Here is a 20,036-nt window from a genome sequence, read left to right as displayed (position 1 = left end):
CTGTTTCCAGTGCTGTCATAGAACCTAGGCTAATTTCTGCATCTTTTCTTTTGTGATCTTGTTGCCCTCAGGTTCGAGAGAGGGACTTGCCCATGGTAATGCACACCCTGTCTGCCGAGTTCACCTTGCTGAGGGTTGTCAACGGAGAGACAGTGGCTGCTCACAGCCTTGGAGTCACCAATGGTTTTGTCAAGCCAAAGCTTGGTAGGGATTGTCTAATCAAATGCAACTAGTGCAGAGTGCCCGTGATGCAGTCGGTTAAGATGCCAGTGAAACACAAATACTTACTTGAACTATAGCCCTTGATAAAATTGGTGGCACAAACACACAGACTCCTGGAATAGATAGGGCAACATGCTCACGAAGAAATTTCTGGAAATTATAGATAGATAGTGCAGTGCCCGTGATGCAGCTAGTGGTGACAGTTCTTCTCAGTGTCAGTAAGTCATTACATGCACAATGGGTGAGCCAGTTGTCATAATTGTAGGCCTAATTTACCATACAGCGCCTGTACATTTACAATGTGCCGGCAGTTCTGGGGGTGCCGCCCCCCCCGGGGGGGTAACCTATTGTTTCTGTCGGATGCCTGTTTCCTCTGTATATCCTTATCGTTTCGGCTCGAGAGAGCTAACTTTGTGAAGCTCAGGCAATGGCTGAGAGTTGAGAGCGAAGGTCTCGTATGACACCTGCGAAATATTAACTTTGCAGAGAGCCCAGTTCTCAAGCTACTCGATGGAAACTAAACCCATTCTAATTTGTACACACACAGAGATTTCTGGCATTATTCGAGAGATGCAAAAAAGACAAATAAAGAATAGAATAAAAGAATAATAATAAAGTTTTTTTCCTGGCTCAAAATGTGGCGGAGGTGATCACATCCCGATCATGTGCATCATGTGTACCATGCCTTCAACTGGCTCAAACAAAAATGTTTACAAGTAGCAATAATTTGTTCTAATAATTATGATTAAAGAAAATCACAATCATGTTAAAGCATATTTTATTTAAAATAAATATTATAATATATAATATAATAGCCATTGTTTTCCCGTACACAGTTCACAACCAGAGGCAGGAGGCAGAACATTTTAGACTCCTATTTTTTGTTTTATAAAATCTCTTCGTGAATTCCTTGTAGTCCAAGGCCTCCTGGTCTGGTCCATTGATAGCCACATTTCATCACTTATCTCTATAACAAGTATAACAAAAAGAAAGAAGGTTAAGATACTTGTGCACAAAAGATAGGCCATCTTTTGTGCACAAGTATCTTAACCTTCTTTCTTTTTTAAACAATCATGCCCTAAGAAACTCTCTGCTAGGCTATTCTGATACATACTGTGCATGACTTGTAATAGTGTTCTCAATCATTTATTACAATCTTGAGTGCTGAAATATTTATGATCGTAAGATGTTAAAGAAACTAGTTAGCGTCTTTAAGTCAACGGACCAATGTTTTTCATTTTATGCTGCTAGCTAGCTAACCTTTTTAAACTAAGCAAAGCTGAATACACTAAACTGATGGGATGTAACGTTAACTTAGGAAGCCTTTTCATGAAATCGGACTGGCTTGGATCCAAAAGACACAATATTCACCTGTATGAACTACCATGAAAAATCAGGGTGCCGTCTGAAAAATTCTAGGGGAAAAACCAGACGCTCTTTTTTTCCCTCTGGCACTTTTGGCAGCGCCTTTTTCGGTGCACTGGTCTTGATACAGCTCCACCACATTGGCATAGTGGAACAATTGCCACTATGCATTGAGATAGATATATAGTTATTTAACTATTCACAGGGCATTTTTCATTATCTCCATTACTTCAAAAAGTCATGTGAAAGTGGAAGGGTTTTCTATGGTTTTCCCTCTCCTTCACTCGCAGTGCACCGGTGTGAGAATACAAACAATGTCATGTAACTGGGGGCAGAGGGCAATGCTGATGTTATGGTGACAAAATAAATTAACACAGAACTGGATGATATTGCAAATTTATTTTATTTAACTTTACTAATGATGGGCTTATCGTATTGATGCAGCCACAAATTATTTAATATGTTATTTTTCCAGAGGGAAAGATCAGCCAATCAGGGCAAACGGGCTGTTGACCGGGTTAACAATACCTAGGATAGATTCCTGCCAGCGTCATAACTATTTACTCATTTTACATTGTGATATGAAACACAATTGTGAAATGTAATGTACAATATGATGTACACTGATATTAATAAGCTAGTAGTACATCTACTTTCTACATGTACTACTAGCTTTCTAAATTTCTTTAGTAGACTACCAGTAGTCTACTATTCACTGACGCATTAGCATCATGACATAAGCCTCTGTTGCCCGGGCGACACATACAACAGCGGTCTGTGATACATCTGTTTTCAATCGTTAAAATAAACATTCCCCACAAATACATTTTTGTTTTAGCATTTATTATAATATTAGATTACAAGTAAATGATTTGTTGGTGAAATGATTACCTGTGGTTTTAAACCAGTGTAGCTCACTGCAACGTTGTAGCTTATGCGAGACACACTACTAAGAAAAGCAACTCCACAGCTGTTTAGGAAGCCTAACGGCGACAGAACATGTTCGGCACTCCCCTTACTTAAATCAAAAGTCTTTCAATAGGTGAAACTCTCAGTGAAGTTTGGCTTGCAACAGCAGCAGTAACTGACCTAGTTACAGGTGGGGGGAGTTGTAGGGCTTATTAGTCGTAGTCTATCTATCTTGCTTCCAACTTTTTTTTTCACAACCAGTCATTTGGAGCAGATAAACATCTAAAAACATGCAGGGCTACAGTAGACCCAGGGACCAGGATCAATGACCAGGATTGAGAGAGGCTGATATAGAGGGAGTATAAGAGAAGCTGACAAAGTTTAATGCGCTTTTCTCTACTTACAACGTGGATAGCCTGTCACATGAGCGCCGAGTCTTCAGACCAGGGATGGTGTTACTTTCAAGTATTGCTTCCAGTAAACTTAACTTAAAATATCAGACAGTTTTCCAAACTTAATTTCAAGCTTGTTTTTGGAGGCATATTTTTAGTTTGCAGATGGTCATTTTGGAATAGGGATTTCAGCTGAGATACTGCCAGTGAAAACATTGTTAGAATCAGCTTATTTCAAAGTGGGTTCTTAATGAATGAATGCAATATGAGTAAATGCTTAAAAATATCACTAGAAGGGAAAAACTTCCGGGGAAGTTTAAGTCACATAGGTTTGGACAATTTTTTACACAGGATTGCCCTATTTCTTCCTTTTTATGCAACTGTTTCAAGCAGGGTAGGAAATTTACATATTTTTTAGGGGGCAATTTTTGCCCCCACTGACTGAAATCCAGGGGCATTTTTTTTTAAATTGGGGGCACTTTTTGAATCAACATTTAGTCATTTAGCAGACGCTCTTATCCAGAGGGAGTCAGGTGGCTGAGCGGTTAGGGAATCGGGTTAGTAATCGGAAGGTTGACAGTTCAATTCCCAGCCGTGCAAAATGATTTGGTGTCCTTGGGCAAGGCGTTTCACCATACTTGCCTCAGGGGAATGTCCCTGTACTTACTGTAAGTCGCTCTGGATAAGAGCGTCTACTAAATGTAATAATAAGACATTTTACCTTTGTTCAAGATTATAAATGTGCTTATTTAGGCTTACAGTATGAGCAATTTTCATCAAATGGCAATAATAAGACTAGTCTACAGATTCAAATTGTTGTCTTAGATTTATTTTAACAGAAAACATAAATCAGACCATCATATTCAATGTTATCTTATTTCTCTGTGGTTATTAATTGTTATTATTACATTCATTTTTTTTTACTTTTTTTCAACTGCACACAACTTTCCCCAAATATAGGATTGGTTGTCAACCACAAGATGACAGTTACGAGGATGGGGGGAAAATCATTCACTGACTGCACTCTGTCTAATGTTAGCCAAGCTAGCTAGCAAGCAAGCAAGCCTTTGTGACTAACGCACTATCAGAGCTACTGTAGCTAACGTTAGCTTACTAACGTTAAACTAGCTAAAGCGAACTAAATAATTAACAAATTATTATTATTACTAGTTATCACCGTAGGCGATGGCGTGTTGCTTGGTCGCTGGTGACGAAAGGCCACGTATTTCTTAATGTTTTCGCTCAACTAGATTCAGCAGAAGAATTCGCCTGTGCCGGATTGACAACAACTTTTGCAACTCGTTGTCCAAAAGTTCGACATGCTTTGCAAAAAATCGTGTCCACCCCAAGACAATCTAGCTTCCATTGTTCGATGGTCACTGCGAGTGAATTTCATCTTTGGAACCTGAGATTGTGACGGAGATTGTGTTTACTGCTTCCTCAGTTCTCCTCACACTCGCAGTCACTCATAGGTCTGATTAAGAAGCGCTCCATTTTTTTGAACGTTCGGTTCTTTACGCACACGCACATCAGTCAAGGTGAAAATCAAAAGCATTATAGCAACTGGTCCAGGTCACGATGTTTTTGACAAGTTAATTAAATTATCATTATTATTAGAGAAAATTTTGGGGGCATTTTTTGCCCCTCTCCTAGTGATATCAGGGGCAAAATGATATTTCTTAGGGGCAGTTTTGCCCTTTGCCCTCGTGTATTTCCGACGCTGGTTTCAAGGCTGCCACAGAGACTATCACCATCCCCTCTTGCAGGGTATGAGAAGAATTTCAGGTAAGTGAAAATAGAACACTGTTTCATTATACACTCTTATTATTTTCGAAGTGTAAATGAGCAGCAACAAATCTATGTAATCTCCATAAATAATAAGTATGGATAGTTATTTAAATTACCCAAATATGACTTGTACAATTTAATTTTAAAAAAACGCAACCATCTGCAACCGACTCAAGCACACCCCACAATTTCCCCAGAAATTGTACCCCCTCTAGTTTTGAATTGAATTTGCTTTTATAACCGATATGGCCAGGTTAGCAGTGCTGATTGCGCGATCAGTTTTTGTTACATAAATTCATGTTTACTGATGTCAAAACTGCCTGCACGTTGCAAATGTGCTACAACATTATAATCACAAGTTGCATCACAGACATGGGCACTATTCCTACCACTTTAGCCTCCTTGTTCCTTGTTCATTTTCTTAAGGCATGGATATAGCGATCCACAAACGGGCATATGACAGGAACAATGTTAGTACAAATTTAGTCTCCTCGGTCAGTTCTTATTTATACGAACGTGATACAGAAAATACATTACATCTTTACAGCATTGCATAGCATAATTGAAAAAATGCAAACATTACTGTAAACATAGAACACACTTCTTAGGCAGAACTGTACATGCAAGCGCTGTAATGGCGAATTGTTCCCACAATTATGACAACTGGCGAACGAATGAACGAAATGTCTAGATATTTGTGGAGGGAAGACACTTTAACAGAAAACCAATATAATACATTTTAATTAACATAGCATAACTAATTGATAACGTCGGAAACGGCAGACAAATGAAGGCTACATATTCATTTGCAGAATGTGCTAGAGCATTGGCAATTTGTTTAAAATAATGATAAATTGATCTTATGATGTGCATAAGTAACAAGGCGAGATGATGTGGAGGTTGAACAAGTACTTCAGAGATGACAGATTTCAATTGTGATCTGAGAAATATAGGTACCAAACCCACTGAGAAGAACCGTCATCACCAGCTGCATCACGTGCACTGCACTATCTATAATTCCAGAAATATGTGTGTATCACCGACATCATTCCCAATTTTACCACGGGCACTGTGACCATACAGTTTTCAAATGTATGGTCATTTTTGGTCATTTTCTGGCTACCCCAGTAGAAAGGTTCTGGCTATGCTCCTGCTTACAAATATAGCTAATTAAAAACATTTATATTTTCAATTACCACACACAGCCTTGCTTTAGTCTCATTACTACTAAATTAATACATTAATATCTTCTTTCTTTCAGGCTGCTAGTTAGCAAGTTAGTTGAGGGCCTTGTCATCAGCTGAACTTGCTACGCGTGGTGTTGCTTTTAGTATCTTTTCCACTTATTAAATCCTCATTGTTGGTCTTTATTGACTTTTAATCAAAACTTGGATCTTACGGAAATCATGCAAGGTCATCAAACTTGGCTATCTAATACGGCAGTTTGTCAGCCCTCAGGGACCCATAACGGGCAGTGGTATGCTTGTTCAAAAGCGGCACCTTTTACTGTATGTCACTTCAAATATCCTTTGTTTTGTTTGTTTTTTGGCGTCCAAACAACTTTACCCGCTTCACTGTACGTCTTTTGGTCCTGAGCCATACACCTGCCAAATTTCATCTTCATACACTGCCTGGTTCGCAAGATAATCAAGCCATAGACAGATTCCTGGCATTACACCTGGATTACAGCTTGAATGGAGCAATCAAACTGTAACCAACTGTAACTTTAAACCAATTCACCATTGTAAAAAATAAATACATTATTATAATTTTTTACATCTGAAACAAGACCATTACCATATATTCAACATGGATTGCTTCTTGAAAACGTTTTCTTTCTCTCTCTTTCAGTGCCTCGACCTATCATCCACCCATTGTCCAGCCCCAGCAACATGTTCTGTGTGACAAGCTTGGATCCAGACACACTGCCCTCAGTGGTCACCCTGCTCATGGACGTCATGTTCTACTCAGGCGGGTGAGGACCTCTCTCCTCAGCGCTCCTGTTTCACATATGGCTGTCACCAAAGGCCATCTGTCGTCTCAAGCAAACAATTTCTTGCAGACTAAACGGGTGTACTTCAGGACTTGGGTTGAAACAATTTGTTTTGTCATTATAGAAAGTATTTTACCTAACCTAAAGATTATTAGACAGGTGGGTGGTTTGGACCTGACCTGTCCAAATATGTCTAATGTTGAACAAGGTGTTTAATTTAAATTTGGGGTTAGTAAAGACTGACAGTTGAATAATTAATTTCCTTTGGCCATATTATTTCTCAGGATAAAGGAACCTGGGGTGTCTAATGAAGACTCTGGTCACATCCGCTTCTTCTCCTTCTCGCTGATTGAGGGCTACATCTCTCTAGTTATGGATGAACAGATGACACGCAGGTAATGTGGCAAGGCTCACTGTACCTGATATATAAAGAGCATTGAAAGTGTTTTGATGAAATTCTTTTTCACTACTACAAGGCCTTTGGTTTGTCTTTGTTTTGATGGGTGCCTGATGATTTGTCAAATAATCTAGACGTATAGATTTACACATTCAAGAGGTCACTGAGTTTACAGACCTGAACTATGCTTTTGTGGGTCAGTGGTGTCTTCAAGCTACGTGGATAAAAAGTGGACCAAGCTTTCTATACTTTTGAGGGGACTTTTCTAAAGGAGTATGTAAGGGAAACCTTAGACCGATTTGTTGCCATGATGGTTCTATTAGGTCTATGTAACGTGCTACATAGACACCTTATCTAGCACGTGAACTATTTATCGTATTTTTCTGACTGTAAATTGCTCCGGAGTACATGTCGCATCAGTCCAAAAATGCGTCATGAAGAGGAAAAAAACATATATAAATCTCACTGGACTATAAATCGCATTCATTTAGAATTGTATTTCACAAAATCCAAGACCAAGAACAGACATCTGGAAAGGCAAGTTATTCAACTACAGAATAGCACAGTGTCCGGTATGTTAACGTACACATTAACAGTTATTCAGCTACACAATAGCATAAAGAATATACCTGGGAGACTGAAAAGGCAAAATTTACATAACAAGCTAGCGAGTCCAACAAGCAAGTGACCGTTAAGCTCATTCACCAAGCTCCGGATCTTATTCCACATCACTGAATCCGTTGAACTCGTTGGTTCATGTCAGTCAGTAGGTTATGGATTAAAATTTAAAAACATGTTAAATTATATGTATTTTGATATATAAATCGCACCTGACTGACCTGAAAAAAGTGCGATTTATAGTCTGGAAAATACGGTATCTATCAGATGTAAACTAGTAGAATACATTAGCCTGACGTTGTCATACTCATATTTCTAGTCAGAATATGAGTCTGATAACTCTCCGTTGGGCTGTGAATATGGGGCGTGTTTCAACCGAACTCGTAAAACAAATGCCTCTTCGCTCAATTGGATAGACCTACAACCAATCAGAGCAACGTAATATGTTGTTTGTTGAAAATGAAGGCTGTTTATCAATCGACGTTTTTTTCCGTTGTGTTTTGCGAACTCGTTTGACGTCATCTTTCATTGCCCAAGTACGGTTCCAATCCAAAGAACACAAGCAGAGCCTGTTTAAGGAGAGCCTGCCCACTCCCTATTACAGTTTTTCACAATTGTTAACACACAAAAAGCAAAACTTTGGCACAATTTTCACAACTTTAACGTCATGTACCAATTGCTCGACCCAATTTATCACTACTTTACACTCCCTTATCTGCATTAGACTCTGACTCTCCTTGTTTACACACTGATATCAATTACACATCACCTTGTTGTCAAAACACTACACACAATGTTCAGTTGTTGCACACACTTCTCAAGTAAAGTCTCAAAGCATCAACCTACAACACACAACTATTCAAATCGCTAAACACTCAGCTCTGGTGAGCAATTTGCGATCAGGACTGCAGCATAAAAAGGGCCTTGAGCCTCTGTTTTGTTTGGTGAACAATGGAGAACTTAGAATATATCAACAACCAGAGAAGAAGAGGGGTAAGAGTGAGAGGAGGAAGAGGGCATGGAAGAGGATAAGGAAGAGGACAAGAAGAGGATGACGAGGAGAAGAAGAAGGAGGTGGAGGAGAAAGAAGAAGGAGAACGGTGATCTTTAATGAGATTCGGGCCACCGTGGTTGACCATGTGCTCAACCATGGTTTGAGCATGAGGGAGGCTGGCCAGAGGGTCCAACCAAATCTCAGCCGCTTCACAGTTGCTGCCATCATTAGAAACTTTAGAATGGAGAACAGGTATGAATTATATTTGCCTTGTGTACTGAAATATTGCATATCAACAGAATACAGTGTGCTCACTGTATTTGTATTTTGCAGGACTGAAAGAAAACCACGACGTGGAGGAAGAACATGCACTTTTACAGCCGAACAGGAGACTGACATTGTGAAAATGGTTTGTGAAAACAACACTATCACACTCCGACAGATACAAACCAGGATCCTGGCTGACCATGCCACATTCAGAAACATCCAGACCATCAGTCTCTCTACACTGTGCCGTGTTCTCCGCAGGAATGCCATGTGGATGAAACAAGTGTACAGGGTCCTATTCGACCGGAACACAGACCACATCAAGGAGTTACAGCAAGAGTTTGTAAGTCCCATACATTCAGCACTGACACATGCATGTATTGCACCTGTAATGTGTCTCACTGTACCCCACTGTGTTGACCCATCTGTGTCCATACTATACAGTAACTTGCATTATCATGCTGTCTGTTCCAGCAGATCCAGGATCATGACACGGCTAATGATCTATATGAATACATAAATACATATTCATTGATGAGGTTGGATTCAACCTGGTGAAGAGGAGGCGCCGGGGCAGAAATGTCATTGGCCAGCGCGCCATTGTTGAGGTCCCCGCCGAGCGCGGTGGGAACATCACTTTGTGTGCTGCAATGGGTTGAGCAGGCCCGTTGACAGTACTGTACTGTTAAAAAAATACAACTTTTTTTGCTGCATATGTTTTCTGTTTTATGTTTGACTATGAAAATATTTGGCCCACACTGAGACATTTTACAAAAGTTGAAATGGCTCATTCTCCAGAGTCATTGTCATTCATATGGTGTGTTCCATTTCGAGAATTGTGTTTTCAATTTTACACTACTGTGTGCTGTGAATGCTTGGTAGTGTGCAGCAAATGCTTATTGTGTGTACTGTTATGAATGGTATGTGTGTCATTTGAAAATATGGCTGTGTGTACCAAATGAGAACACAAGTTCCATTTTGTAAACAGGTGAGAGATTTGATGGCAAAGAGTCATCTTGCAAAGGGAGAATCAGGTTTAGCATTTTGTCTGTGAGGTTTTCAGTTTTGTGTGTGCAGTTTTGAAAAAGACGTTATTGTTTTGAGAAACGTGCGTTAACAATTGAGAAAAACTGTAAGCCCCATTGTACCAAATTTTGTTGCAGTTCCACCAGAGTTCCACTGGGAGTGATCACGGTTGAGTGCAAAATGAATGGGAGTCTATGGAGCTAAACGGCTAAATTTGTCTCTTTCGCCTGATTGTCGTTGATAAATCTCAGATTTGATTGTAGTTTTTGCATGTTCAACATGGATTACAGGTCAAAAGTTGAATGAACGAGTACTTATGTCCTTTCGATTTCTTACAGGGTGTAGTAGCCTTTTCCTGTTCCTTTTGCTCCTACTGGTAGCAGAGCTGGATGTAAGGATTGACGCGTGCTGTTGTAACGATGAGGATCATTTATTGTTGTTGTTACAGATAGAAAACTTGTAAACTTCAGCAATGTAGCAAACGGCTTGTCACACCCCACATGGCACACAACCACACGTTCAAAAGACTGTTTCCCTCTCCGGCCACCCCACTGCTGTGGCTTCCTGGGTTTTAAGGCCATTCCCCTTGGGCTCCGCCTTCAGCCTCCCAACCGTCCTTTCGGTGGGCGTGGACAGACCTGTACGTACTCGCTCTCTCTCACACACACACACACACACACACTCACTGCTATTCACAGAAAGAAACATAAAACAACCCAAAAGCCCAACAACCAAATATGGCTCCTACACAGGGTAAGTCGTTGTTGCCCATAACACGCTAGCATTCGGCTAACAAATGCTGATTGGTTAGTGAAGGACTGACTACGACCAGAGATCCTGCTTGATGGCATCCGAAGCAGAACCAGAATGTCAGAGCATTAGCAACATTAGCAACAACTTTAGAATGCCAAAACTCTTTCTAGCATGTGTATTGACAGGGAGAGCCTAACCTGTCAGCTGTGTTGTCGATGCCTCGAGAGAAAAGTGGAAGTAACTATAGCTTGCAGTCAAGCAGTAGGTCTGGTCGTAGTCAGTATGACGTCAATGACATTTTCAAAGGCTTTTTAGAACGGAAAGGCAACGTGTATTTTTTTTGCCTCCCCTTTCGAATTCAGAATTCAAATTACCAGACAAAAATTGTTATCCTGAGAAGTGGATTTTGAGGGTTATAGCTCCATAGACCTCCATTAATTCTGCACTCGACCATTAGCGCCCTCATATGGAACTTGAGTGGAACTGCAACCAGTTCAGAACCCAGAAGTTTCCCGAGAGTGGGAGTTCTCCCTTTATTACACATTCTCTGACAGTCACCAAGAACGCCTAAAATACCCGGAAATGTTCCTGATCTGCCCCTTTTGTATGGAGCTAAATCAGGGCCAAATGTTTTGGTAATTCGAAAAAAAAATCTTAAGTCAAAAAACTAAAGCTTGACATTGAAAATGTAAGTTTTGGTCGAAATCTTGAAAATAAAACTATAGAAAAAAAAAAATAGAAAAAATAAGGTAGAAATTGTTTTCAGGTTGAATACAATTTTGATTACATTTTGGAATAATTTAATAAATTTGGAATAAATTAATAGAGTTATTTTTTTTCTTTTTTCACTTTCATATTTTCACATAGTTCCACATTTCATGTTTTCAGATTCAAAACAATTTTTTTTTTTCAGTTTTTTTTTCTCTTCAATTTCAGACTTTTGGCCCCGATTTTGCGCAGGGGGCGTGGCTTCAACTCAGAGGCGGGAATTAGGAGTGACAGCCTAAAGGCCGATATATGCTTCTGGGTTTTTCGAAAAACGGACAGATGGGAACGCCCTCGTCTCCGTGGAACGCCCTCTACGAGCTCTCCGTCAGCCCTCGGAGAGCTTGACGTGCACTTCCTGAATTTTCTACTCTATCCGTCTTAAATTCGGAGAGCTACGGAGACCCCCATGGCTGTGATTGGTCAGTATTAAGAACCGCTTGCGTCAGGGAGAGCTTGCCGTGATAAACAGGACGAACAGAATTGTTTGACCGCCATTGCTGTACATTTTTACAATTCATATTTTAGCTAAATGGTACATGTAAATCAGCATCTGAATTCAAATGTGACAAGAAATGGGCAGTGTAGTTGCTGAAAATTTGCATATTTTATTGATGAAAAGGTTTATTTGTAAATTTGCTCCGACTTCTCGGTTACCTAGGTAAATAAACACTCGACGACATCTTACAAAAAACCATTGCCCCACCTACTCTTCTGGCGGTGAATTGTTTTCAGCACCCACAGCCTACGGAGAACCATAAACACATCCGTCCGTATCCGAGCGCCCGGCCATCCGTAAACGGAGACGCAGAAACATATTTCGGCCTTAACAAAGAGGCAGAAGTCTCGGCAGTCGGCAATTAGTTGCAGATGTGTAGGATATGTCTTTACATAGGGTGACATGTAAAAAGAAATGCAATACAAAATGGCTGAAAGAAGTGTATTTATGTAAATGTCCAAATTGCCTCAATATTTTTTTTGTTAATAAATCAAATATAATTTTGACTGATTGTTTTTCAAACGTGATAGGGATCAATCTCTAGTACCATAAACAATTTAACCTTGGTATGTCAATATATGATTGAATTCAATTGAATTGCTCCACAGTGCGCGCGCTCCAAATTCTGACAGACTCATCCTGCCCCTTGACACTAGGGTGACCACCTGTCCCGCTTTGCGTTGTGTCGCACAGCATTTTCACCCCTTGTCGCATATTGAAAATGCTGTGCTGTATAGCGCAAAGAGGGACAGGTGGTCAGCCTACTTGACACACGCGTGAGCTTGGCGAGACTCACACACATCCTTTCTGGAAATGGTGTGCTGACCAAGCCCCACCCTCACCCTCATTTCGCTTCCAATCGCAGCTTGCCGTTACGAATATACATTTTTGGCGGCCATTGTTGTTTTCAACTGGAATCACCTGAAAGCCGTGTTGGAGGCAGCCACGTTCGGTAAGTCCTATTTTTACACATTTTAAGCTAGAATCAATGATTGGGTTCATGTAAGTACACTACTCTTGAATGATGGTGAAGGTTTAAGCACTTTGAGACCTTTAAATCGTGAGTTTTAAGTGACCGAAAACCGAACTCGAAAAGTAGCTAGTTTTTCCCTCTGTGTAATTAGTGAATCATGTAGCATCTCGGCAAATTCATCAGAAAGGTAGAGGAGAGCAGCTTTTCGGAGAACAAGCGATTCGGCTCAGAATTTTGATTTGGCTCGTGAAAGTCTTTGTAATAAGCCTATGCGCCAGGGAGACCACATAGGCTTAGGCGGCAGCCATGTTTTGGTCGCGTCATGTTCATAAGTTCACCATTTTACAGTTCGGTGGACACCAAAAATGTGTTTGTTACCAAACCTCGAGGAGGGCAGCCTTAAGGAGATGTGGGAATTGTGTTTTTAGCCAGATGCTCTGATTATTTTTGTGATTTGTGGAAAACTTGCAAGTGGAGTGAGACTGCGTCCCGGGGTACATTGTTTTGATTTCACCTCAGAGACATATTCAGCTCGCTCACTGGCAGTGTGTAAACAATATTGTAGTTTACAAAATTTTACTCCTAAAACGTCAGGGATGGCTGCTTTTTGTAGACAAGAGCCTGCTGAAGATATTCAGTATATAGGATCTTTCAAAACAAGCCTATTTCATTCGTCATTTGCCTGATAAAGCGACCAGGCTAGTTTCACTCGGTCAGCCTATTTAAAGGTCTCCGACAGTCAGAATCACTGTTTACAGGCAAAGGTCGAGCTGGTCTTTGGTCAGATGTGTATATTGACCAGTTTAGAGCTAAATACTCTTGCCAGAGCCTGGAATCAAGCCAAATGTTTGGAGTGACTTTGCATGGCCGGGTCTCCATCAGTTCAACACATTTGGATTCAAGTTCAAGTATTGCCACTGCATTTCACAGTCAGAACTGTATTTTTTGTGAAGTGTAAATGTAAAAAGCTTTATTTTTCACAACTGACATGGATCCTTTCTTCACTTTTACAGGTCTGGAGGGTCATGCAGAGGCCTGCTCAACACAGTTCAGGATGCTGAGAGAAAAACAGATCCCTTGCTGGACTACCCCCCTCGAGCTGGACAGCTTCTCTTCAGCCCTGACCCCAGGACAGCTTCATCCAGCTGGCCTGCACTGACTGCCTGCCTGCAGGCCCTGCTTGCCCCTGCCTGCAGGCCCTGCTTGCCCCTGCCTGCAGGCCCTGCTTGCCCCTGCCTGCAGGCCCTGCTTGCCCCTGCCTGCAGGCCCTGCTTGCCCCTGCCTGCAGGCCCTGCTTGCCCCTGCCTGCAGGCCCTGCTTGCCCCTGCCTGCAGGCCCTGCTTGCCCCTGCCTGCAGGCCCTGCTTGCCCCTCCAGAGACAGTCACCCCACAGACACAGTAGCTCTGCAGACTGCTTTTTTGAGGACATTGATGAAAAAGGACAAACCAGCATTTTTTACTTTGATGAAAGTCTAAATGTTTAATCCTTTCCATGTCCCAGCATGCCAAGCTGCTGACTTTTAGTGTCTTAAGTAATGAAACCAGTTCAAGTTATAGACTTTTGACCTGAATCCAATGATTAGTCATCTGAATAAAAACCACTCAAGAGAAGTACTGTTTATTGGATGATTTGTGCTCCACATCAGTACATCTCACACATTTGCCTTTGTTTCCATGGGATTCATGGAATTGCTAGTTTCTGCTCCACACAGTACACATGGTATACAAAGCTGCAGTCAGATTTGGAGAAATTGTTAGCTTGAATGTTATCTTGCCATATACATGGGGTCTTGATGATAATGGGCACGCAGCTTCAAGGCAGAAAGACGCATTCCATTTCAGGAGACTCCGAGACCTTAGCGCGTCACGAGCATCTCGTCATATCACGCAGTCGGAGCACAGCTAGATCATCAGCGTCAGCGCTCTTGGGTACCCATCATGCAGTGTAGCATGTCAAAAAACGCCAAAACTTGTGGAAAATAGTTTGGTTACAACAGCTATGCAAGGGTTTTCAGTTGTTGCGTTTGTTCAGTTAGATGTTTGTAATATTGTTGTTTGTTAGTTAAAATAATCTTGTTGGTCACCCTGAGAGTGCATGTTGTGTGGTTTAATGGGAAGTGAGAGTTGGCTATTGTACATCAATGTCCGCAAGGAGTTGATCATGGGCTTATGCCATAAACCTTTTGCCAACGAGGCTATTCTTGATCGTAAGTTGACTGTGGTTCTGGAAAGCGGTCTTCAAGCCATCTTTGAGAAATTCTGGAAACAGTGTTGTGAGCAATGTGTTTTGACTGTGAGAGGCAATTTTTGGTCGTCATCTAAACCTCATGTGTCCGCTACAGCATTTCTGCTTTGGCATGACTTGCACTGGGAGGGAGATAAAAGGCATGGATTGGGATATTGTGCGGGCAGATGTATTTTTACATAGGGTGAAATGGAATGAGAAATGTAATACAAAATGTCTGAAATGGGTGTATTTATGTAAATGTAAACATTGCCTTAATATATTTGTGTCAATAAATCAAATATAATTTTGACTGATGGTTTTCAAACCTTATCGGGTTCAAGATGACATCACTCTGAAGTACCATCAACAATTTCACCTTGGCATGTCAAAATATGATTGAATTTGAGTAGTTTAAATATTGTCTGAATCTAACAACTCTTACCAAAGAAAAAGCTGCTTTTTAATACAGTAACTGAACATGACAATATATTCAACACTGAGAATAACTCAATGGACAGGGACAGTGACCTGCAAAGTATAAGATTGTAGGTTTGAATCCAGCCACAGTCTTTTTGCCTGTCTTAAATTGGAATATCTGGTTAGTTAAACAGGATGACATCATTATGAAATACCATGCACAATTGTCAACCGCTTCTTAACCGTTGTCCCAAAGCTGACCAAAGCTGATACTTTGCCCTTCTACTCTTACATTTTCAACAGTTGGTTTGTAGCAGAGAGGGAAGAGAGCCTGCCTTGTAACCTTATGCTCATGAGTTCAAATCCCCATTCAGCCTATTGTAGTTGGCCCAACATGAAGTAGTTTTGCTCTCTTGTTGTCCAACTTGACCTTCTACAATGTACATTTTTATAATATTTTGCCATTTTGCGGAGGAACCCGCATCGCTGCTTGCAGCTATATTTTTATTATTGATATTTACAAGAATGCTGCTTGGTGTTGGTGGCAAATAATAATTATTGGTTGTTATTTAAAGGTGGTTGAGGTGGAAATCACCCCACAAAAACGTATAAAAAATACATTTGGAAGCTTCGATATCGTGAATCTCCGTAAAATCAGAGTCTGAAGGATGACCTATAATGGATAAAGAGTTAATAAAGTTCTGCGTGGGATAGAGACGCATTTTCTGTTGATAGAAATGATGGGAGGAATTTGAGTATAAACTGCACGCAAAACAGCAATTTGGCGTATATATGGCACGCAAAATAGACCTGTGTCATAGATACGCAGATGTATGAGACTGTGTTGGCGGAGCGGACGCCATGCCGACTGCCGAGTCTTCTGCCTCTTTGTTAGCCTGTCACTCCTAATTCCCGCCTCTGAGTTGAAGCCACGCCCCCTACGCAAAATCGGGGCCAAAAGTCTGAAACTGAAGAAAAAATAATTAAGCCGCAAAAAAGTTTTGAATCTGAAAACATGAAATGTGAAACTGTGAAAATATGTAAGTGAAAAATGAAAATGAATAACTTATTCAAAATTATTCCAAAATGTAATCTAAATTTTATTCAACCTGGAAAAAAAAAAATGGTACTTATTTTTTCTTTGAATACATGGTTTTATTTTTCAAGTTTTCGACCAAAAAGTACATTTTCAATGTCAAGCTTTAGTTTTTTGACTAAAGATTTGTTTTTCGTATTAACACAACATTTGGCCCTGATTTAGCTCCATACTTTTATCGAGGATGCATCGGATGGTGACTTGACCAGCTAAAACACTTCTGATTTCCCAGCAGTCCTTGCGGACTTGCAAGACCATTCTCGCAAGGACGCTTGCAAAAACGGTCTTCGAAAGAATGTACTTGTGTTCTCAGCATTCTTTGGATTGATAAACAGCCGAATTAAACCCAAGCGCTCTTTGGTGACGTGGTTGATTACGTTACTGTTGATCATCTGTCCATCATTGTATAAAGCCCGTCCCAACAATTTCATTGGTCCGAACAGGTCATAGTTTGGACATAGTTATTCCCCAACCGAGCTTCCCCAGACCCAACTTCCCGGCCATTTTTTTTGTGGGTGGGGCTAAGTTGGGCTGGCAGCCAGGCTGAGAATACATAGGAATGATGTCTACAGTATATTCTAAAGACTTTATAGACAGTGTATGATTGGGCAAGATTGCTAAACCTGAGAAATGATGACAGTGTCTCCTCACGATTTGCAATCCTAGGTTTCCCAACAATGTCCTATTCACGAGTGCTTCAGGAGAACTTTGGAAGATGGTTCGTATCGGAGGGCAGCCTTTAGGATTTGGTGAGTATCACAAGGCTCAAACCATTCAAGGTTTGTAATTTGCGGGTAGTCAGATTTTGCACAGGTCCACTACATTATGGAATTGGTCATAATATTATTGAGGCTGTGTGTCAGTTGGTGTAACAGCTGTTTGATGCCAGAATCTTAAAGAGAAAATCAAACCGTAATGTTGATCAGCATATTCTTTTCTTCTTGGCAGTGTGGAGAATATAATTGACAACAAGGCAGGCTTATTTACTTCTACTGACAGGTATTTCTGAATAAAAATCATTGTCATTGCCTTTTCTCAGATGAGTGTGGCATTGTGGCTCAAATATCAGAACCTCTGGCAACTGCTGACATTCCTGCTTATTACATCAGTACCTTCAAGTTTGACCATGCCCTAGTAAGTGATTAAATTGTCTTTGCATGCAGACATAAGTATCAGAAGAATACTTCTTGCCATAAAACCATCTAAGCTTTCACCCCTCACCTCTATCTCTCCCAGGTTCCAGAGGAAAACCTCCAGTGTGTGATTGGAGCTCTGAGGACTAATGAGAGCCCAGGACAGTAAAGGGAATGGGGAAGGTAGAAAGAGAGCCTTGTGTCTTCATGGCCCACACATTGATTTATCATGTTCAACTCTTAAAAGTGCCAAGATACCAGTTACCAGTGGACAGTTATTGGGGGTGGGGAGTTGTGTGTGTGTCGGATGCTTTTGTTCAGACAGTGGCCCTACTTTTCTGAGATGGTGCCAACTATGCTCTAAATCTGCACATGTTCACCCCTCCACTGTACAAAACAACATCCACCCATTTGGGGGACCCTAACTCTGGAGTAACCACAGTTTTTTTTCATTCTGGCTGTCTTTTCCTCTCACACCATTGTTTCACCATGGCAACACAGCCTACCATGTTTGCACCCTTTTTTTCCTGCAACACCAGCTCCTGAGAAGCTGCAAGCCAGGCCTGGACTACTCTAACCACCCAGGTGTGCACATGTTGTAGCCCAAGCTGCCTGAACCCATAAATGTTGCTTTAGTTTACCAGACTGAATCTGTTTTCCTCTTGACATTCTGTTGTTTCTCCCATGCTGCTTTTCCTGCAATGATCATATTGTAATAGTTACCTGCCCTCCTCCTGTGGAAGGAAAGAGAATGTACTCTACAAACACGATCTCTCATTAGTCTTTCTCTTCTTAGTTTTCTCAGTGCCAAGATGTTTAAAGGCCTTCTCTAATGCCCAGTGCACAATTCATGAGGTAATAATTTCAGAATTTGAGCGGGTGTCAGATTCCAGTGACATTTGGTCTGGAATTTTACAACTTCTGGAACTAGAATTTGATATTATTCAAGACTTATGGTAGAATTAGAATTATATATCGCTGGATTAATGATTCAAGATGTGTACAGGACTGGTCTTCGTCTCTCTGTTGACCAGTAAGATTCAAATTGTCTGATATTCTGTAAATGAAACCTTTATGGCATGTGGTTGGCAAATTTCTACGCCACTGTTTCTATCAAATCATTTATAAACAATCGTTGAAGTGTGCTATGCCTAAGCTAGTGTCCATGTACTCGAGTGACTGGGTTGTTCTTGGGAGACCGTTCTGTTTTAATATTTTTCGCATCAACTGCCACACCATGCTTGACCTCCTAAGTCTTTACCATACATCAGTATAAAACTTGCGCAGGAGAGGTGGTGGACATGAAGTAATTAGTTCAGTTATGAATGAAAGTTGCAGTTGTGGATAAATGAACCAGCCCTGCAACACCCTGGTGTAAACCCCCCACCTTTACCCAACTCCTTCCCCTCTTTCCCCCGCAGTCTGCACTTTAATACAGGTCTATGCTAAAGACCTGCTGTACTGATGTGAAATTGTAGAAAACCTATTTACCCCTTGAAGGATCCTCCTGAGAAAGGTAGACGTGTCAGTCTTAAGCATTTGGTGGGACTTTCTGTCTACGCACCAAGCAAAAGCTTTTCTTCTGTTAGCTTGGATTAGCAGAAACCATGTATTTATCAGTGTTAAAAGGAAAACAAAGGGTGACATTTCTTCTGATTGAAATAAAAAAACCTACTCAAACTGATTTTTTGTTTGTTTTGAGCTTGTAGCGATTTCACTGTAGTCATTTCCACTGTCTTTTCTTCAATTGTCTTTTTTTAATGGCAGTCCTCAAGGCGATTGTAATCCCCTGGTTTTCTGAATTACTGACGGATCAGTGGAACAACTGAAGCTTACATCAATGGTAATTTGTAATGGTAATTTCTGAGATGGATAACATATAAATTAGTGAGGACCTTGGGACTGTTTGGAAGTGTGACAAGATGCCATACCCCCTATTACTGATCAGCTTTTTATAAAAGGAAGAAACAGGTTGATTCCATGGTTGATAAGTCAATGCAAAATGCAGTAACTGTCTGTTATTGCCTTTTGTTACCCAAAGACACTGAACAGTAGCCATCAGAATAAACCAGTGTTGGAAAATGTGGAATTGAATCATTTCTATAACTTAATTTAAATAAAAACTGTCAAAACGATGTTGCCCAAGGCTGACCACTCAACTTTTCAGAAGAATGAATACAATGAAATATCAAGTGCAGTATA

At 40.7% G+C, this 20,036-nt stretch overlaps 1 protein-coding gene across 7 annotated transcripts in view; it reads left to right on the top strand.

The window, feature by feature from the left end:
* castor2 (cytosolic arginine sensor for mTORC1 subunit 2) overlaps positions 1–19,518 on the top strand; it is a 38,910-nt gene extending 19,392 nt beyond the window's left edge. The window contains exons 4-10 of one of the 7 annotated variants that reach the window (XR_014755162.1): positions 72–204; positions 6,528–6,651; positions 6,954–7,064; positions 9,012–9,087; positions 9,207–9,288; positions 9,420–9,569; positions 17,368–17,456. Coding sequence is in view for 5 of the 7 variants with exons in the window: in XM_084698147.1 (XP_084554273.1) it covers positions 72–204; positions 6,528–6,651; positions 6,954–7,064; positions 17,368–17,450; positions 17,741–17,835; positions 17,938–18,003 (612 nt within the window). In the remaining 2 variants the exon portion in view is untranslated. Of the gene's footprint in view, positions 1–71; positions 205–6,527; positions 6,652–6,953; positions 7,065–9,011; positions 9,088–9,206; positions 9,289–9,419; positions 9,659–11,660; positions 12,495–17,367; positions 17,457–17,740; positions 17,836–17,937 lie in introns of those variants that run through there. The other 6 variants (XR_014755163.1, XM_084698147.1, XM_084698151.1 and 3 more) reach the window with 6 other exon arrangements.
* Positions 19,519–20,036: the final 518 nt, after the last annotated feature.

This window comes from Hypomesus nipponensis, chromosome 5 (assembly GCF_054491055.1).
Source record: "Hypomesus nipponensis isolate SF chromosome 5, ASM5449105v1, whole genome shotgun sequence".
Taxonomy (NCBI): Eukaryota; Metazoa; Chordata; class Actinopteri; order Osmeriformes; family Osmeridae; genus Hypomesus; species Hypomesus nipponensis.
This window is presented reverse-complemented; position numbering and strand designations above follow the sequence as displayed.